At 34.4% G+C, this 21,930-nt stretch overlaps 2 protein-coding genes across 3 annotated transcripts; both read right to left on the bottom strand.

Moving 5' to 3' along the window:
• Positions 1 to 2,602: 2,602 nt before the first annotated feature.
• On the bottom strand, positions 2,603 to 4,227 carry LOC111416475 (uncharacterized). Its single transcript, XM_023048507.2, has 5 exons — positions 4,126 to 4,227; positions 3,465 to 3,690; positions 3,271 to 3,398; positions 2,959 to 3,213; positions 2,603 to 2,898 (listed from the first exon to the last, which is right to left on the bottom strand). Exons 1-5 carry the CDS (start codon positions 4,220 to 4,222, stop codon positions 2,717 to 2,719), a joined length of 888 nt encoding a protein of 295 aa, XP_022904275.2. The 5' UTR covers positions 4,223 to 4,227; the 3' UTR covers positions 2,603 to 2,716.
• An 11,737-nt stretch (positions 4,228 to 15,964) lies between these two features.
• Positions 15,965 to 17,037, bottom strand: LOC139430306 (uncharacterized). Of its 2 annotated transcripts, XM_071197105.1 has the most exons (5): positions 16,971 to 17,037; positions 16,686 to 16,914; positions 16,514 to 16,635; positions 16,213 to 16,455; positions 15,965 to 16,164 (listed from the first exon to the last, which is right to left on the bottom strand). In XM_071197105.1, exons 1-5 carry the CDS (start codon positions 17,032 to 17,034, stop codon positions 15,980 to 15,982), a joined length of 843 nt encoding a protein of 280 aa, XP_071053206.1. In that variant the 5' UTR covers positions 17,035 to 17,037; the 3' UTR covers positions 15,965 to 15,979. The 2 variants fall into 2 exon arrangements, with proteins under 2 accessions (XP_071053206.1, XP_071053205.1); XM_071197104.1 differs by having other exon boundaries at positions 15,965 to 16,455.
• Positions 17,038 to 21,930: the final 4,893 nt, after the last annotated feature.

Below are 21,930 nucleotides of genomic sequence, written 5' to 3'. Positions count from 1 at the left end.
AATAAGTTGGAAATTATTTCGCGATAATTCTCATCCTTATGGTATCCTAAAAATCCATGGACGGTTTGTTTGAAGCTAATTCACGCCGTTACTTCTTTTGTTGTTAAAGTTGACATGAATTCGTTGTCAATTATTAATTTCCTTATTTGAGGGCCAACAAATATGCCTTCTTTTAATTTAGCGTACGATAGTTGTGGAAAGAGCTGGGTGAGATATTTAAATGCTGGGCCTTCTGGATTCAACGTTTTCACAAAGTTTTTCATCAAACCTAGTTTTATGTGTAGTGGAGGCAATATTACAGATGCTGGTCTCACCAAATTAAACGTCTCGCATTTGGAATCAAATCTTCACCGAATGAATTCCAAAAATGTATTGATACTATTTTACAAGCACTTGATGGAGTCATTGCCTACTTTGACGATATTGTCGTCTACGCCAAATCTCTCTCTGAATGCTATAAAAGAATGCCAATAATGTCAATGTCAATAAGAAAAAGTGTATCCTGTTCGCACCACAGATTAAATATCTTGGTCACATAGTGAGTTCAGCACCCGAGAAAGTAGAACCCATGATCAAAGCACCACGCCCGACAAACATTACTGAAATTAAATCTTTTGTCGAGTATGTATCTTATTATTCCAAATTTATACCTGAAGTCGTCTCGATACTTGATCCAATTTATCGATTGTTAAGATGTACCAACGAATTCCAATGGTTCCCGTCAGGTGAACTAGCATTCCTGGAAATAAAGCAAGAAATTTCCAATGACCGAGTTTTGGTGCTACTATCCGAAGTTGCTGTTGGTCATCGCAATAGATGCCAGTCCAGTTGGGCTCTCAGCTATTTTATCTCATTTCATTAATGAAGACGAAAGACCGAAGCTTTCATCCAGGTCCTTAATCCAGAGAAAAGCTGTTCCCAGCTGGATAAGGAAGCCACTGCTATTTATTGGGCATTTCAAAAGTTTTTTGCTTATATATGTGATCGTCATTTCACGTAAATAACCGACATATAATACCGATAAACTACTATGTCATATTTTTGGAAAAAGTCAGAAGTTACCGTCGTTGTAGTTAATCTTCAAATCCATGTACTAAAAGAATTGCATTCCTCACATCAAGGAATTGTAAGAATGAAGTCATTAGCGAGAAGATGAAACCTTGGCACGATCATGTGAAGCCTGTGCAAATATTAGAAGTAATCCAGAAAAGGTTGCATTACATAAATGGGACATAGCAGATAATAATTGGCAACGCGATCACATGGATTACGCCGGTCCTTTTCAAAGGACATTATTTCTTCCTAATGGTAAGTGCCAAATCAAAATAGCCTGAAATATTATGTACAAAAACAAGTACCGACATAGGATTACCACAAATTTTGCTATCCGATAATGGAACAATCTTTATATCTCAACATTTTACAGAATTTTGTAAAAGAAACAGAATTAGACAGAATTTTATTGCACCAAATCATCCAGCGACCAATGGACAAGCTGAACGATATGTGGCCACTCTAAAAAACATTTGAGAGCTATGAATAATAAGAAAAGTATTATGAACGAAAAATTATATGAAATTCTTTTACGATATCGAGCTATACCGCTAAACGAACACGGAAAAACACTAGCAGAACTGGACGATTCATGGACGGAAATCTGAGAAAGAGACTTGATCTTCTATAACAGCAGATATCAATCCATAATAATGCATAGCAACCTGACATAAGAAAATGGAATGTTGGAATTGCTGGTAACCCCCTTCCTGCTGCATATGATATAATTAGATATTTTTTGCAGAAAATATCTCAGCAAACGTTTATTCAACAAAGCTCTAAATTGGCACGATTTGGAGAAACGGTAATTCAATTTTTGGCCATCCTGTATAAGACGCTCTGATACCACAAATGACAATCAATTTGGCAGCATCTGAAGAGTAATCGTGCCAATTTAGAGCTTTTTGAATAAACGTTGGCTGCGATATGGGGTTTTAAAGAGCATGGTGAAATTTACCTAAAAAAAACATACAATCAAAATAACTTACACCCGGTGTATATTCCTATCTGTTTCTATGTACTTCCTTAAGATATGTTACATACATCGCAACTATTTTAGGCTTTTCATTAAGATTTCAACAACTTTACATGTTCTTCATTTCCGGTTTTCTTTTTCTTTTCGTCTTCTTTCTTCTGGTTAGTTCTTATAGTATGCAGTAAGTATCTAATAGTAACTAACCACTAAGATCACGCCTTCCATAAGAAATGTAGGTCTGTCAATAAATTATGGCAGTTTTTTGATCATTTGAGTCTTCGAAACTCTACAGCTAAATCCTGAATTTCGGCAGAAAATCATCTTCACCGATGAAGCTCATTTTTGGCTTAATGGTTATATCAATAAGCAAAATATGCGTTATTGAACAGCAACTACAACCACAAAAAGTGACCGTCATACTATGTTGGAAGACTATTTTTGACCAGAATTGGACGGATATGTCAGTGATATGTGGTTCCAACAATATGGTACTACATGCCACACAGCTGCTCAAAAATTGATCTAGTGAAGAGGAGGTGAAGTAAACGTATAATATTGTAAAGTGAGTCCAGATTTGAAAATATTTAGAATTTTATTTTAAATATAAATCAATATAATACATTATTAAGTTATTAACAAAGAAACAAATTCAACATGAAAAATTAAAATTATCAATTATGTTTTTAATTAATAACTCATTGTACACGTCATTAAAGGAGGGGAAACACATTCACAATGAACTTTCCTTTTTCCATAGCTATCGTTTTCAGTTTCAATCGTCGATCCAAGTTTTAAAGTTTTCAATCCATATTTGCAGACTCTATCTGTTGATTTCGTGTCGTTTTCTTTAATGACATCAATTTTTGATGCTATTTGAAATAAAAAAAAATATATCATAACAAAATTAAAATCTTCTCATATTTACTTACGACAAACAAAAGTAACTGGACAGCATAAAGCTTCCGATTTTTTCGAGTTTATGAAATATAATGGAGCACAATTCTTTTCGATATCTTGTGAGTGTCTCACTTCGACATCGCATGGAGTTGGTTGGCAATTTGGTCCGTCAAGTTTTCCATCGAAATCTTTTGTACAAAGGCATGTTATGCATTTATCTTTTGGACTAAATAATTTTCCTTCTTTAAATTCTTCATTTCCTACTTTACATGTAGCTGGGGATTCTTCTATTAAAACAATTAAAATGATAAGTCATTAATGCTTAATTATTTTTTTGTGATTACCTGCACATTCCGGTTCTGAATTTGGACAACATTGATCTAAAGAATATCTTAAGAAACAATTTGGACTTTTTCCAAATAAAATGGATTCATCAATTCCACAATGACCTTGAGCGCAGAGAAATGATCCCCTGAAATAAATCAAAAATTGATTTAAGTTTAAACAGATAACGATTTTAAATGATATTTTTTGTTACTTTTCACCATCAGCTGCTGTACAAATACATCCAAAACTACAACTTGAATCTTTTACAACGTCCTTAACGGCTTGACCCTTATCGATTTTTTGTCCTTGATAAGTACAATGTCCAATGGGTTGACTGTATTGACAACCATCGTAAGAAGGACAACCATTTTCTTTTCCTGATTCTTTACATCCAATAGATCTATAGAAATTTAAGCCAAGGTCATCGCAATTTTTCTCTGAAATTTCAACAAGTAAAAATTTAACTTTCCTTTGATTCTAAAAAAAAAATTAAAAGTCTTCAAAAAGTAAGACGAGGACACCTCTCTGAATGAAAACTTCTCAGAATTCATCAAGAAATGTTATGTCAAGTGCATTTTACACATTTTGGGTTAATTGCAAAGTAAATATTTTGTTATTATTCTTTTACAAGACAATATATACGTCGATATTATCTGACCTTCGCGCGGAATCACATATAATAGGTAAAAAATAGGTTGGAACTTAAAATTGAGATCATGGCAACATCATCGAGTTTCACTTGTTAAGCAACAAAAACGAAAACTAATATGTTGATATGTTACAAATTTAATTAAATACATATTAAATTTTTGATTAACATTATCTACTTATATTATTTTAAAAAAATGATTTTAGTAAAATAATAATCTTACCTCCAAAAACAACGTTTAAATACAACGCAGATAAAAGATAAATCACTCCAAATTGTTTCATTTTGAATGTCGTTAATGTCAACTGGTGCATTTTCATAATCCGCGAGAGTTCTTATATACGCAGTTTACAAGGTTTAAATTATAGTGGGAGACGTGTTTGTTTTAATATACAAATGTTTTAACAACTTCGCCGAAGAATTTTTTTTTGTTCGCTGTTGTCTGTGACGTTACACACGAAAATAAATTATTAAAAAAAATTCTTATCTTGAGGACCTTTTTTTGTTAAAATAATAATGTATGCATAGTACAAACAATTATATTTAAATAAATTAACATATTTTTTTGTATTATTTTGATATAAAAACTTTTTGGGTCAATTCTAATTTAAACAGCTTAAACAAGGGCTTAGAATGAATGATTATAGTTTCTAAAATGATTAGTTTTCGATTAATATTGGATTTTGATGTATGAAAACACATCATGTGTTGTAATTTATAAAAATAAGACTAAATTTGTTGTAAAATACTCATTATCTCAATCAGTTTTTGTTCTTTATCTCAATCTGCTTACTATCTCATTACGATATCACAATCAGTTTTGGAGGTATGTTGTCTTAAAAATACCTAATTGTTATCCATACAACGTTACAGCACAAGTGGTATAATAACGATAATCAACTTTCATAGAAAAAATAAGGTGTGGGTTGGTATCCCTTAACTTAAACATTAACTGTTTCAAACTTGCTAAAAGTGCATTTCATCTTAATCTAATGTTATTGTTATTTTTTAACATTATTTAATTGTTCAATTAGAATTAGATCCAATCAATATGTCGCGTTGATTGAATCATATGCGCTTCTGTAATATAATGCGTAATATTATATGTCATCCTGTCTCCAGGTGACTCTAGATACCATTTGCGTATAAGGGAGATAATCTCTCGATAAAATCACAAAAGACAATCGTTGTGCCCTTCACCAGGAGACGAAAGTTGGATGGACTAATCCGCCCAACTATCCAAGTTGAAGAAATTCCTTTCTCAAAGGAAGTCAAATATTTAGGAGTAATCTTAGACAAAACCCTCTCATGGAATGGACGTTTGCAGGGAGTTTTACATAAAACTAGATTATTCTTGTGGACTTGTCGTAGTCTTTGTGGAAAAATTGGGGTCTTACCCCTGCAAGACTGTACTGGCTTTATGCGACTGTGGTTCGACCTATGATCACATACGGAGCAGCAGCCTGGTATGGGAATGTCCGACAGAGTTCAGTTATCAGTAAACTTTCACAAATTCAACGAGTAGCTGGATCCAGTCTCTGGTGCGATAAGCACAACGTCAACTCTAACAATGGATGTTCTGCTTGGCCTATTTCCTTTGCATTTGCATATAGAGAAAGTGGCTAGAACTACCATTTACAGATTTAAGCAATATGCTGAAAACTGTTCTGATATGTTCTACCAATGGGCTATGGAAGACATTATAAGCACTGATACAGTGCTATAAGTGTCATCAGATTTGGCGGGATAACTATCAGTGATTACTGCTCGATACCAGATTGTACTGCCTGTACAGAAGTCCTGGATCGAAAATGAAAATTCGGCAGATATTTGCATGTTCACAGATGTGTCAAAAACGTCGGAAGGGGTCGCAGCAGGGGTATACTGCCAGAAACTTCGGATTAAGCAAGCTTACATACTGCACTGTTTTCTAGGTGGAAGTATTTGCTATTGACATGGGTATTAAAATTCTTCTTGTTGGCGAACGACAATAGATGGCTTATGGAGATGGGATGTACGAACTAAAAGAAGTCTGTGTGCATCATCGGAAGAAGAAGGAAGTGTTACACGTGTCGTGTGGACTAAATAATATATATCGTTTTGTTTACTCAGTTACATATTCTTTTTTTTGTGTTCTAAGTAAACCCAATATATTTCCTTAGAGTTAAGCTGACTTTAAAATATAACGAATAACAATTGCTGCGGTGAGATTAATATCTGAAATCAGTGTGAAACCTATGGTAAAACGGTGAAGTACGTACATGCCGAGCGACTCCGTATTGGTAACGCGACAACGTGGCGAGACAATACATATGGGTTCGATTTTTATAAGAACAAAGGATGTTTGTCAGATGAACTTTATTTTGATTTTACGATGGAAACTTTGTCAAATAATCCTACAATTAATGCTGATATTAAATCGGCACCGGTCATGCAATAAAAGCCTTACGTAGATTGATTTTTGAATACGATGGTGACCGAAAAAATCGACAAAGCTTAAGAGAGTTCCAAGGGTTCTCATTTGACGAAAACTCCGACGATTTTAACAAAAAATGAAAATACATCAAAGAGAACCTAACGCTGAAAGATCTGGTTGCATGTTGTTGTGTGTTACATGTCGATTTTGATAGTGTTACTGTCGACGAGATACCGAAGAAGGTTTGCATGACCTTGAGAGATTTGAATAAATTTGCGTTGAGTATGAAAGCTACCGAAGAACACGAAAAAAGCAACAGCGGAGGTAAGAATAATGAAGAGATGCAAGAAAACGATGATACTGATGACAACAATGGAAACGACGATGAAGACACCGATGATGATGAAAATGTAGACGAAAGACGAAGTTGTGGTTCTAGGACTACACCAAAGACAATGAATAAGAAGAAAACTAAGACGTACGAAGATGATTTATGCATGACGACGAAGTTTATGATGACATTCAGGGATATTAAAGACACGATTCGACCTTTTGATGGCAAAGGTGAATGTGCGATAGACACCTGGATGGAAGAATTCGAAGAAAGCGCTGTTTTATTAGAATGGATAGATGTGCAAAAATTTATTTATTGCAAGAAATTGCTAAGAGGAGTAGCAAGCTATTTATCCAGAGTGAAAGAGGAATCACGACATGGAAAAAGCTGAAAATAAAATTAGAAGATGAGTGTTGCAGAAAATTCAGCAGTGATGAGTTGCACAAAATGCTGTCACGGAGACGAATGAAGAGTGATGAAACAGTGGGAGAGTACTTTTTGAAAATGCGAGAACTAGGAAATCTAGTATAATGTAATAATAGTGAATTTAAAGAAAAACTGGAGATATACGACAAGATAAGGAAGCAGAAGCAAACAAGAACAAACAAGCCGAGACAAAATGAACAAGAAGATGACGATACCAGGTCAAGAGAGACACCAAAATGTTGTTACAACTATAGCATTCCAAACGCTGAAGGATACATTGACCCAAAAACCGATACTACCACTCTATGTTTATAGAGCAGAATTGGAACTACATACAGATGCTTGTAAGGACGGTCTTGCAGGCATGCTTCTGCTGAAAACTGATAAAGGAACATTTCAACCATTGGCTTATTATAGCCGAAAGACGACCGAATTGGAGCCCAAGTACCATAGCTATCAACTTGAAGTATTGGCTGTAGTGGAAGCCATAGATAGCTTCAGAATATACGTATTGGGACGACACTTTATAGTAGTTACTGATATGACGCCGAGGATTGGCCGATGGCTCTTGAAGTTACAAGAATACGACTTTTTTGTTATACATCGATCGGGAGAAAGGATGTCACATGTTGACGCCTTGAGTATACACCCAAATGAGCCTGGAAAAGAACCAGAAGAAGGTGATCTGAAAATCAACACCTTAAGAATCGATTAAACTGACTGGTTGCTGACGATGCAGCTGACTATGAGATCGAGGAAAATAGAATTTGTCGAAAAACCGATGACCGACCGAAATGGGTTGTTCCTAAGGGAGTAATTTGTCGTGTTATAGAAGAGAGTCGCGATAAAAAGGGGGCATTATGGAGTCGAGAGAACGTTGAAGAACCTACAACGACATTATTGGTTTGCAAAGATGCGGAAAAAGGTGAAGAATTACATATACTCTTGCGTAAGATGCGCGTACCACAAAGCCGTGAAAGAAAGACCCGAAGGAGAACTATACGTAATAGAGAGGGTACCAATTCCATCATCAAATGGTCACTTAGAACCATTTGTCAATAGTGCAAAGAGGCATGATTATGTTCTGTTGTACCAGGACAACTTCACGGACTACACGATATTGTGAGCGGTAAAATCTACAAAAACAACACCTGTCGTGAATATCTTGAAAGATGTCTTTAGTTATTTTGGAACAACACATCGTTTAATAACCGATAGAGCGACATCGTTTACATCGGAGAAATTTGAGAAATTCTGTGAACAAAACCAAATTAAACATATTCGTAATGCTACAGCAACGCCAAGAGCAAATGGGCAGGTCGAAAGACAAAACCAAACCCTTTTGACTGCGTTAATAACAATGTATGAAGACGAAGAAGGAAGAGATTGGGACAGGCGAATCCAAGAAATACAATTTGCGTTAAATTACGCTGAAAACAAGACAACAGGAAAGACGCCCAACCAACTGCTATTTGGATATCGTCTAAGAAATGCCTTGCGAAACCATATAGCATTAGCTGTGAGCAAAGTTGACTATCCCAAAGATATTGACAACTTACGAATAGACGCAGTACGACGAATTGGTGAACAACAACAAAAGGATAAGAAGTATTTTGATCAGAAGCACAAACAACCGCTAACGTATAATGTTGACGACATTGTGTTAGTGAAACGCGAGTTAGCGGCAATGGGACATTCGCGAAAATTATTACCCAAATGCAAAGGACCTTATACAGTGAGGCGAATGCACGGAAATGACAGATACGTGATAAATGACATTCCGGGAGCATATATTTAACGCTGTTTTCTGTTCAGGGTTAATAAAGCCGTGGTGTACATATTCTTTTTTTTGTGTTCTAAGTAAAGCCAATATATTTCCTTAGAATAAAGCTGACTTTAATTTAACGAATAACGTTCTTGAGAGAGGGGTAAAGAACATGACAGTACGATTTTTTTAGACTGTGCAGCCGCTCTCCAGGCGCTGCAGGCAGTGAAAACAGTGTCGGCTCTACTTAATGATTAGAAAAGAACATTAAACACACTGAGTTGTGATAACAGAGTTTCTCAGATCTGGGTTCCAGGTCACTCTGGAGTTGCTGGCAATGAAGCGGCAGATGAGCTCGCACGGGTGGGCAGCGTTAAAGCATTTTTGTGGCCAGAACCAGCACTTAGTGTATCATTTGCGATGGCCAAACATAGGATTCGACTGTGGGCTGAAGAGAAACTTCGCCTACTATGGACCAGTTCTACTTTAATCAGACATGATAAGGTTTTTTATTAATATTGCCACTGTCAAACCCCGGAATATTTTAGGACTTGCTCGTAGCAGCCGACTATGTGTGGAGGACAAGGAGACGGCTGAGCATGTTTTATGCCACTGCCCTGCTGTTAATCTTATCAGATTCTCGATTATGGGTCGCAGTTTATCTCCTCAAAGGATTTGAATGATCTTTCGTCGAGCAAGGTATTAATGTTCGTTAAGAGCATTAGACTGCACGGTGAAATTTGATAACGATATCTATCGGGGTAGAATACATCCTTAGGGTCGCGGTGCGAAGTTGGTTGGTCCGCCTAACCGATATTTAATTTATGTAATGTCTTTGTGTTTGTCAACGATGTGTTTAAAATATTTTGATAGCGTCCATGATATTTTGGTTCAGTGTATATTTTGCGTCTACAACTAATGATTTGGTTTTGAACTTCATGTTTTCTTCTGTAATTTTTTATGGTATTACTTCTGCCTTCGAAACTTCATTTCTTCGAATAAAAATTTGCTTTTGCTTCTGCTCCTACTATTTTGACTGTCAATAATGACATCATGACCATGATATTATTATTTTCTGTTACATTCATGATATTTTGCTTCGAGTGTAATTATTTCCTTCTGCTCATAACTCTTTGTTTTCGAACATAATATTTTCATCAACTCCAAAGGAAGACTGCAATTGGCTAAGGTAAGCAAAACAGAAATGTTTTCATTACTTTCACCTTACTTTCAAAATTTCATTTCTTCGAGTAACAATTTGCTTTTGTTCATGACAGTTTACTTCTACACATACTATTTTGAGTATGCCAATGACATAGTACTTATGATATTATTTTTTTGTTACATAATATGCTTCTGAGTCTTATGATTTGCTTTTGCCCATGAGGTATTTTTTCTGCGCATAATATTGTCTTCTGCGCCTATTTCTAGTATTGTGTACGAACATAATATTTTGCATGCTGACCTAATTATTCTTGCGTAACATGTTTTCTAACTTTGTTTAGAATATTACTTTTGCGTTTGATATGTTTTTCTGCATATGGAAATTTTACTTCTTCGTCGTATAAATAATTTTATAATATTATATTTGATTCATCGTATGCATAGTAATATGCGGATATAGAAGACCTGAATCTACCCAATAATCACTTACAGTATTGAAATACGCGAAGTTACAAACAAAACTAAAAGCATGTTAAGAGTAGCAAAAATGAAGATCTTGCGACTTGTGATGGTGCAGAATTGAGAAGTTCGACATCCGAGACCTATACGTATGAAATTCTGGCATAACCACGTTCGTAATATTCCAGATAACAGACTGCCAAAAATATTATGCACATATATTAGAGCGACAATAATGGCAATTCATGTAAAAAAATTAGTAAAAGTCCTCAAATTGCAAAGATACAGGCCATCAAAGTTAGGAAATTTTAGCACATTTTTCTTAATATCTTAAACACTATTTATAGTAAAGTGCTGAAATTTGGTACAGTATAAATCTATGTCACGTAAAATCGTTAGACAATTTATGAGTTGGATCGGTCCGTGGGAATAATGCTACACAGGCTGTTCCTAAAATTTGTTTTGTTTTTATTCTATCATAACAATATACATACATTTATTTTTGCAGATTCAAATAGTCAATTTTGGTTTAGAAACTTTTAGTTTTACTTATTAATAATGTTGGGTTCCGATTTCAATAATAGCACTTAAAAAAAGAAATCTAATCTCTTGTAGTTTTATGTACTTTTTTTATTCCTGTATATGGAACAATGCGGAAAAACAGTAGAGATCTTCCATCCAAACTCCAGAAAAAGAATCTAAAGATAGGTGAAAGTATTTTGTAATAGAGAAGGTTATGGTTATAAAATGACGTGATAAAAAAAACGTATTCAAAACATTTAACAATCAAATACAGACAAAATGCACAAAACTGTAAATGTAATTGCAAAACCGAAAGTAGTTGTAGATTATAATGATACTATGAGAGGAAGTTACGGTCTATCTCACGGTGAGTGCGGATGCTATAAAATCGAGATCTGATAGGCGAGATAAACGAGTTTACAAGTACGGGTTGACATTGGTCCCATTTATCGGTCAAGGCGGTGTGCATACTTGTTGTCCTAACGGAATACTACGGAACTCCATAAGCAGTTAAAAATCAGACAAAAGTGACAATTGGAAACCAGAAAATATCACGGGCACACCAAATGGTTATATACACAAACAACAGAACAATAGCTCGAACAAAGTTAGAGAGAATAATAGTTGTACGCACAATGGCAACAACTAAAAGTAGTATATAAATGTTGATCTACAAAAAAAATAAATCAATAAAGATATTGGACCTGCTATCATGGTAGATAATGTCGTTTCTTAGAAATGAGACAAGAGTGGCAACATTAGGATCAAGAAGAGCAACCTCTCCGGTACCCCGACAGGAATACTACGCGGAAAAACTTTCCAGATAAACGGAGTGAATTAGAATAAAACATAAGGATACGAAACACAAGAACACTACACTAGATTGCACGCCTTTACTGTCATGTCACCGTTAAATATGCCTATTATAAGATTCGCGAATGACGAGAATATCGAGGAAATATATTAAATAACACAAATTCTCTTCATCAATAGTAAGTTGAAATGTCAATAACTAACATGATTATGTTTCATTCCGGCTACAATATGTGCCGTAACTGCGGAAGGTGGTTAAACCAGGGAATTCAACTCACGATGTAAGATGTTATCGACCAATATCACTGCTGCTATCAATTTTCATAACTTAAAAGAGTAAGGTCAATCATTGAAAAAAGGACATATCATAGCGGTTTATCCATTTGGGTTCAGAAATCAATATTCTTCGATTGATGAAATCCACAGAATTACTCATACCAGTTAAAAGTCTCTAAAAGAATAGAAGGTTTGCCCAGAGAAATGCGTTTTGTTGCCTAATATTCGAAAATTTTAGAATTTTATCTAAACGCTATTTTAGAATAAAACAAGATGGTGCCTACTCTGACTTGAGAAAGGTCCAAGCAAGTATGTCACAGGGTAGTATATTGGTTCCGGTCTTTTACCTCCTATACACAGTAGACTTGTTTGTATTTAATGAAAATGTGGCAACATTTGTATATGACATCGCAATTTAAGCCAGTGGAAACAACCGTAGTGAACACATGCCAGTCTCTATTTATTAACAAGTAGTTCCATATGAAAATATAGCTAAATATCTTTGCATATCCTTTGATTCTAAACCAGGTTGAAATCACATGTCAAGAAAAAATATTAAGAATTCAAAGACTCAGATTCAGCCACGACATTATCCTTCATCCGTTTTTGCAACATTGGTCTTATAATTTTATTGTCCTATATAATTTAATTTTTGCGTTTTTTGAGATATAATGTAATCTCAATATATTTAACAGATCGATAATTAATTCGAAGTTCGGACATGCCCAAGTCACTCCCATCAAAACCGAGGTATATTTGAGTATCATCAGCATACATGTGAGTTTTGCAATGCTTTAGATTGGAACAGAGATTAATAGTGTAAATTAGGTATAATATTGGTCCCAAGATTGATCCTTGAGATACACCTGAAGTAATGTAACTTCTCTTCGACAAAACACCCTGAAATTTAACAATTTGCGAACGATGTAAAAAATAATTTTTGAAAAAATCGATAGCCAACGGGGAGAAACCAACATAATGAAGCACAGCTTAGAAAAGTCAATTAGGATGAGAGCCGTAACATTTCCCTCATCCAATCCACGCAAGATATCATCGGTCACATTCAGAAGAGCTGTAGTACAGCTGTAACCAGGACGAAAACCAGACTGAGTAGATGGAAGTAAATTAAAACTATTAAGATGATCCCAAATCCTTACAGCCACAATCCTTTCTACTACCTTAAAGCAAACATTTAAGATGCTAATAGGCCGAAGATCATTTAGTCTTGAGGGGTAACTGCATTTCGGGATGGGAAACACCAAGGCAGTCTTCCATTGATCAGGAAAGGCACCCAGCTCCAGACAAAGATTGACAATATGGCACAAATACGGAACAATCACAGGGCAACACAGAAGTAACATCCTTACGCTAATGTCATCACTTCCAACTGCATTGGTTTTAATAGATTGCAGCGCGCGATAGATTTCGTCTTCCGAGGCTAAGGAAAAGGAAAAGGTAGTACAGATCTGAGGCAGAATATTAGAGTTGTAGAATTTAATAAGCTCTGCATCACCAGAGTTAGTAATTTGAGAGGCTAAAAAAGAATTGTTAATCAAAGCAGCATCACCAATGTTGCTAGGAATACTACCAGTCCTATTACCGCCAATGCCTAAAGACTGAAAGACACCCCACAATTTCCTGGAATCACCACCCCTGAATATGTGAGATAAAAAAGCTTTTTTTTCGCGTTGAAGTGCATTATTGGTGAAATTACGCAGTTCTTTATAATAGGTAAAATCAGAGGGTAGTCTGGAAGCCTTAAATGACTTATAGGCTTTATCCCTCAGCTTGATAAGCAGCCTAATATTATCAGTAATCCAAGGGCGATAATTAAAAAAATCAACCTTATCACCAATACTGGACATATGCAAAAATTCCCACCGAGACACAGCACGCAGATGGTCCAGAAAAGCTTCCGAGTTGAAATCCTTAAAATCTCTATAAGTAATACTCTTAACAGGATTTTGACGTATTTCAAATGATAATGTGACAAAAACAAGTAAATGATCAGCAATATTGTAAATATCAGCGACTCCACATTCATCAATTGAAGCATCCACATTTAAGACTATAAAATCAATCAAGATAGCGGAAGAAAGGGTGAAGACTAAACTGGTCAATGGTAGGAATAAATCGATTACCATAAAAGCCATCAACATCTAAGCCGTTGATGTTGAAATCACCTAAGCTGACAAGTTCCTTAGAAGTTGGAGCAAGATAGGATAGGACTTCTTCAAAACGCGAGAGAAATTCACGCAAACCTCCATGAGGTCGATAAACAACACCAATCACCATGGAAACAGGAAAGTCAATAAGTTCAATCCAAAGACGCTCTATAGCGGAAGATATTTCCTGAAATAAAATATTATATTTCAGTGTCGATTTAATGTAAAAGCCAACTCCACCCCCCGAACCTGCATTGGTGTGACTACAAGGACGTAATCTACCAGCAAACACGAATTGATAACCATTAATTGAATATTGTGAACTAATTGTATTAGTATAAATTCAAATTTCAGATGTTGCAAAAATATCGAAGTTCCCATTAACAATCAAATCCTTAATGTCTAGAAAATGGGCGGGTAAATAACGAACATTTAAATGAGCAATTTTCATTATTGATTAAGATGACATGGAAGAACAATTTGAAGAAAAAGGTCAAAGGTTGGAACAAACTAGAAGGGGGAGAGATATTAGAAAACCTAAATGGATGGAAGATTATGTCACTTTAGCTTTTATACTGAAGCAGAAGAACCGATGAGTGTTGAGGAAGCAAAAATGGAAAGAAGCGATGGAGAAAGAATTAAAAGTGTTGAAAGAAAATAATATATGGACAATGGTAAAACGACCAAATAACAAAAAGGTGTTTGAAAGAACAAGTGAAAACAATATTGAAGCCAGGTTGGTGGCTCGGGGTTTTCAGCAGGACGATCAACAAGAAGCATACGATGTGTATGCGCCAGTGCCCAAGTTAACAACTTTTCGTGTTTTGTTAGCAATTAGTCAAAAAATAAAAGTACCTGTACAACAAATGGACGTGGACAAATGGAGAAATGCATTTTTATATGGAGATTTAGAACAAAAGGTATACATGTCTTTCCAAGAAAAGAAAGAACAAACTAGTAATTTTGTATGTGAATTAAATAAATCAATTTATGGTTTAAGAAAGTCACCCAAATGTTGGAACGTAAAGTTTGATTCTTCGTTATTATTACTAAATATTAAAATCCCATTCTAATTTAAGACAAAATTAAATAAATAGTAATAATTTTCTGACTTTAGTAGTAAAACTTAAGTTATTTTTTTCTCTGCAACATTTTGCTATATTACTAAGGATTTTTGATACCATTCCAATCTTACGCAAGTTTCGACTCTAAAATTACGACGGTAAATATTTTTATTATAATTTTTCTTTAATTAAGTTTTTATTACTTTGAAATTTAATTTTACAGTCGTGTCTGAACACGACTCATTTATCTATTTATGTCTCAACGCTATTAATCTGTAGTATTAATTAAAATTAATGAATAATAGTGTTTAATAATAAAGGTTCTCATTGAAAACCGGTTAATCATTACCAACAGTCATAACTCATAATTTATTTATTAGAAAGAAAACCAAACAATGTGTGTTCATATTCGCATATCGCCTAATTATCGGTATTCCGGAAAAAATATGTATTTGTTTTGAATTTTTATTTTTCAATTAGTATGCAAATCACGATTTCATGCTTTATTGTGTAATATAAACTGCCTTTGTTATTCTCCTATTTTACTACCTCAAAGTAAAAACTTAGCATATATGAGACAATCGGTTAATATAAAAATAAATGCTTAATTTTAATTTCTAAACTGTTACATAAGAAAAACGTTTGTAAAATTGAAAATAATCATTGTTTATTTTTAATTTCCTATCATTACACAAGTCATTAAAGGTGGGGAAATACATCTACAACTAATATTTTTTGGATTGTGTTGATTGTATCTTCTTAGAACATACGATCCAAGATTTAATTTCATTTTTCCATACTTACATACTCTTCCGGAATTGTATAAATTATTTTCTTTAATAACATCACGTGAAGAAGCTAAAAAAAGATGAGAAAAATATATTTTTTTAATAGAACAAATCTTACGACAAATAAATGTTGAAGGACAACAAAGAGCGCTGGTATAATGTTCAATCTTGTATAAAGGAGCACAATTTTTTTCTATTTCTCTTCCATAAAATAATTCTGTGTCACAATACGTTGGTTTGCAATGTTTCAATTTTTTAAAATCTTTAGTACAAATACAAGTTTTACATTCAGATTTTAAATTTATTATTGACCCTTGTTTATATTCGATGTTTTCAATGTTACATGTTATTGGAGGAGAATCTTAAAAGAATGATTTAGTAATAATTATAAAATATTTCCATTTTTTTATATATCTTACTTGTACAAACTGGATCTGGACAACACTCATCTAAAGAATACTTCATAAAGCAATTTTTATTTTTATATAACGATATATTTAAATTGTTTTCACAACTTTTATCTACGCAGTCAAAATAGTTCCTATACAAAAAAAAATGGATACTTTGGTATTTTAAACAATTATTTCTTACCCTCTTTTTCCTAAAAGACATTCACAATCCATTTTACACGTTGGAATGTCTGTAAAGGAATCCAAACGCGTTCCAATAGGAATATTTAGATTATTGTATCGACAATAGTGAATAGACCTTTTATAAACGCATTCATCATAAATGGGGCAACCTTTATATGTTGCTGTTGGTTTACATCCAAGTGACTTATAAATGTGTGAACCAAATTGGTCGCAGGCGTTATTATGAACTAAAAATTAATTTTGTTAAAACAATATGTTTTAAAATAAATAATTTTTAATTTACCTCCTAAAACTAAAGGATACAATTTTAAGTTAAATAATATAATCACCAATTTCATGTTACTCATAATGATAACAATTAAAACCGCATTCTGAGTAACTTCGTAGTAACTCATTTCTTTTTAATATCTAGGATTAATTTAAACCATAACTGTTACTAATTCTGTGAATAAATTAATAAATCGTGTAAAAAAAATAATCTATAGTCATGTTAATTTTAATTTGAAAGAAAATTTAATGTAACCATTCAAATTCACGTACTAGTTTTGTATAGGTTTATCAACAAAAACATCAGACTTCACAGTAAATTTTATGTCAAATCTGTATTTTTTGTTCCAGCACCTAATTTTTCTTATTGTTCGCTTCATTTGGTAACGCGTTCAATATCACTTTCATCACTGAAGTAATCAGTCTCACACAATCATCCATGTATCTTACAGCTATGTAGATACATGCTATAAGATGATAGCTTATATCCATGTATCATAACCAAATGTATCTCTGATTACTTTCCATGATCTACGTCATTTCGTGAGATACTCACTACCCAATAGTTTTCATCACTATCACAATCACTTTCATCACTAAAGTAATCAGTCTCACACAATCATCCATGTATCTTACAGCTATGTAGATACATGCTATAAGATGATAGCTTATATCCATGTATCATAACCAAATGTATCTCTGATTACTTTCCATGATCTACGTCATTTCGTGAGATACTCACTACCCAATAGTTTTCATCACTATCACAATCACTTTCATCACTAAAGTAATCAGTCTCACACAATCATCCATGTATCTTATAGCTATGTAGATACATGCTATAAGATGATAGCTTATATCCATATATCATAACCAAATGTATCTCTGATTACTTTCCATGATCTGACGTCATTTCGTGAGATACTCACTACCCAATAGTTTTCATCACTATCACCATCACTTTCATCACTAAAGTAATCAGTCTCACACAATCATCCATGTATCTTATAGCTATGTAGATACATGCTATAAGATGATAACTTATATCCATATATCATAACCAAATGTATCTCTGATTACTTTCCATGATCTGACGTCATTTCGTGAGATACTCACTACCCAATAGTTTTCATCACTATCACCATCACTTTCATCACTAAAGTAATCAGTCTCACACAATCATCCATGTATCTTATAGCTATGTAGATACATGCTATAAGATGATAACTTATATCCATATATCATAACCAAATGTATCTCTGATTACTTTCCATGATCTGACGTCATTTCGTGAGATACTCACTACCCAATAGTTTTCATCACTATCACCATCACTTTCATCACTAAAGTAATCAGTCTCACACAATCATCCATGTATCTTATAGCTATGTAGATACATGCTATAAGATGATAGCTTATATCCATGTATCATAACATTCATACCCAAATGTATCTCTGATTACTTTCTGATCTGACGTCATTTCGTATAATAGTCGCTACCCAATAGTTCTAGCGACCTACAGGAATGTCAGTAATATTTATATTTGTCTCATGATACTCAGTCGCGGAAGTAAAATTTAATTAGGATATACACATCACTGAAAAGCCTCGTGGTATTGCACAGCATTACAATTTGTTCAGTAAACCTGCCAAAAACATACTATCCACCAATTACTACATTCTTCTTTCTTATGGCGCACCAACCCAATTTGAGTCTCCTTTATTTTCTGCCTCCATTGCCCTCTGTCTGCTACTTTTCGCCATATTCTGTTCCCGGGTTTTAGGAGTCTGTAAACTTGTCGTTTCCCATGCATGCTAGCGTTAACAGTTCTCTTTTATTATCTTATTAGCCTTTAAAATTATTTCATGAACTACTATCTAATCCCTATGTATTGTGTTGTAACGAAAACCACAGGGTAACGACTACCACAGCATTAACGGCGTGGTCATTCTTATACACAAGAATTATAAAGAATCTGTTGTTGTCGTATGATGTGTAAGGTGTTAATAAATTACAGTCCCAATAAACTATAATCATTTACTAATAGAACGGTGCTTTAAGATACAATTCACGTTAACTAGATGAGGACGGTACAACGACTAGATAAAAAAATTAAAGTGACATGGCCGCCGATACAAGTATTTTTATAAACCCGTAACGCCATCTATTGTTCCATACTACATTCCTCCCTTACAATGTAAACAAAAATAAGAACACAACTAATTTTCTAAACATTAATTGTCTCGGAAACGAACAGGTATTTGTCGATTTCTTTGTGGATTTCGTCTTGATATCGGTGTAGACCCTTGTGACTTGGTAGGGGTTGGTGATTGTGTATTAACAGGGGTTGAACATAATTCTGTCGTTACCTCATTTGGTGATACTTCGATTCTTGATTCATATTTGATCTCCGTCGGAACTTTGTCAATGGTATTGTCATGTGCAACTATCTCATTTGATGAACTCGTTTCCGGTTCTGTTGTGTACCGATGTCGCATCTGATCTGCATGTTTTCTCTTCGGGATACCATTTACATCAACCTAGTAGGAATACGGACCTGATTGTTTTAATATATTACCGGGCGTTGATCCCTTGGTTAATGGGTTGTTTATCCATACGGGGTCGTTTAACTCAAAAAACTTTTCGCTGACGTGTTGTTTGTCATAATACATCTTTTGTTTTAATGATTCATTATCAAGTTTTCTACCTACATCTGGTTTCAGTTGGTCAAAAATAATTCTTGCTGGTCGACCGAAAATTAAATCACTGGGAGTCCTTCCTGTTCCTCGTTGTGGAGTATTTCGGTAAGACATCAAGAATTTACATAGTCTATCATGTAGATTAAAATTTTTGTCACTACTGTTTACACGGTTTTTAAAGATTTTCACTACTCTTTCGGCTTGTCCATTTGATTTTGGATGGTAAGGAGTTATTCTCACATGTTTAATACCTTGTGATTTACAAAAGTCTTCAAAGTCACTTGACACTAACTGAGGGCCATTGTCTGTAACTAACGTCTTCGGCAATCCAAATCGCGCAAAAACACTTTTCATCACTTTGATGGTCGACGCTGTTGTAATATTGTTCATTTCTTCAATTTTAATCCATTTTGAATACGCATCCACAATGATCATCCACATTTTCCCTTCGAATGGTCCTGCAAAATCTAGATGAATTCTAGACCAGGGTTCCGGTGGTGCATTCTAGGGGTAGAGACGTAAGTGTTGAGTATCTTGTTTACTACTTTGACATGTTTGACACCCTTGGACATATTTTTCGATATCTGCATCTATGTTTTGCCAATATACATGTAAACGCGCCATGGATTGCATTGCGCTTATTCCTGGATGTCCATCGTGAAGCATTTTGAGCGTTGGGTATTGAAGGCTTTTGGGAATACATATTCTTCCCTTCCACAAAATTAGGTCTTCCTCGTATGACAATTCTTCTCTCTTTTCATAAAAGGATCTTAATTCAGGTTTCACTCTATGTTTGTCTGGCCAATGGTTCTTAATATATGGAATCAGTTCTCGTAAAATTTCATCTCTTTGGATGTGAATCCGAATTTCTCTCTGTGTCATAGGCATATTTTTCACTCTTAAATGAAGTAGATGTCCATATTTAGGTAAACCAATTTTTTCATTTTTCGTAGTTTCCGTATTCTCCTTCAGTGGTAACCTAGATAAAACATCAGCTGTCTGATTTTCTTTTCCTGGTTTGCAGGTAATATCATAGTTATAGCTATTTAAAATCATAGCCCATCGCAATAGACGATTGCTAGCGATCTTCGGTGTTTCTCGATTCGAACTGAAAATCCGTTCCAACGGTTTATGGTCTGTTTGTAATACAAACTGTCTACCATATAAATATTGATGGAATTTAGTAACAGCATAGACTACTGCCAATGCTTCTTTATCTATAGTGGAATAGCGGTTTTCCACCTCAGTAAATGTTCTGGACGCATATGCTATGGGTCGAAATGAGTTGTCAGGCATCTTATGCCATAATACTGCTCCAGCTCCCTTATCCGATGCATCACTACTTACATATAATAGAAGTTCTGAGTTATAATGAACCAAAGTAGCTTCATCAGTTAAGCTGTCTTTCAAGTCATTAAAGACTTTATCGTCATTTGGAGTCCACTTCCAAACGCTGTGTTTCTTTAAAAGCCGGTGTAATGGCACACACTTAATTTGTAAGTTTTCTATGAACTTTCCGTAATATGTTATCAATCCCAGAACTGATCTTAATTCGGACATATTTCGTGGTGTTGGCATGTCCTTTATTGCCTTAATATGTTCTGCGGTTGGATGTAATCCAATTTTATCTATTTTATGTCCTAAAAACTTAACTTCCTCCTGTAACCATGTACATTTTGTTTCCTGTGTTTTAATTCCTGCTTCTCGTAATCTAGACAATACTTGTTTAATGCGTTCAATATGTGTTTGTTTGTCTGGTGCTGTTATCAGAATATCACCCAGATAACATACAACACCTGGTAATTCACAAAGTATTTGATCCATAGTTCTTTGAAATAAAGACGGTGCAAATGAAATTCCAAAAGGAAGGCGTTTATAAGCATAGTAGTCTTTATGTGTTGCGATAACCAAGTATTTTCGACTTTCAGGATGTACTGGTAATTGTAAATAAGCATCCTTTAGATCTATATTTGAAAAATGTACTCCTCCGCATAATTTTGAAGCTATGTCTTCAAAATGGGGAAGTGGATAGTTGTCTACTTGTACATGTTGGTTTATGGTTACCCGGAAATCACCACATATAATAATAATAAATTTATTGCCACATAGTTAATACAAGAGAAAAATAGTATATATGTATACATAAATGAATAAGTAATGCATGTTGACGAAAGGTCAATACAAGTATTTTTATAAACCCGTAACGCCATCTATTGTTCCATACTACAGTTGTGAATACGAAGCTATCAACGATCAAATAATCACCCTGAAAGTCC

Source organism: Onthophagus taurus, chromosome 6 (assembly GCF_036711975.1).
Source record: "Onthophagus taurus isolate NC chromosome 6, IU_Otau_3.0, whole genome shotgun sequence".
NCBI lineage: Eukaryota > Metazoa > Arthropoda > Insecta > Coleoptera > Scarabaeidae > Onthophagus > Onthophagus taurus.
Note: the sequence above shows the minus strand (reverse complement) of the source record. Positions and strands in the feature narration are given on the sequence as shown.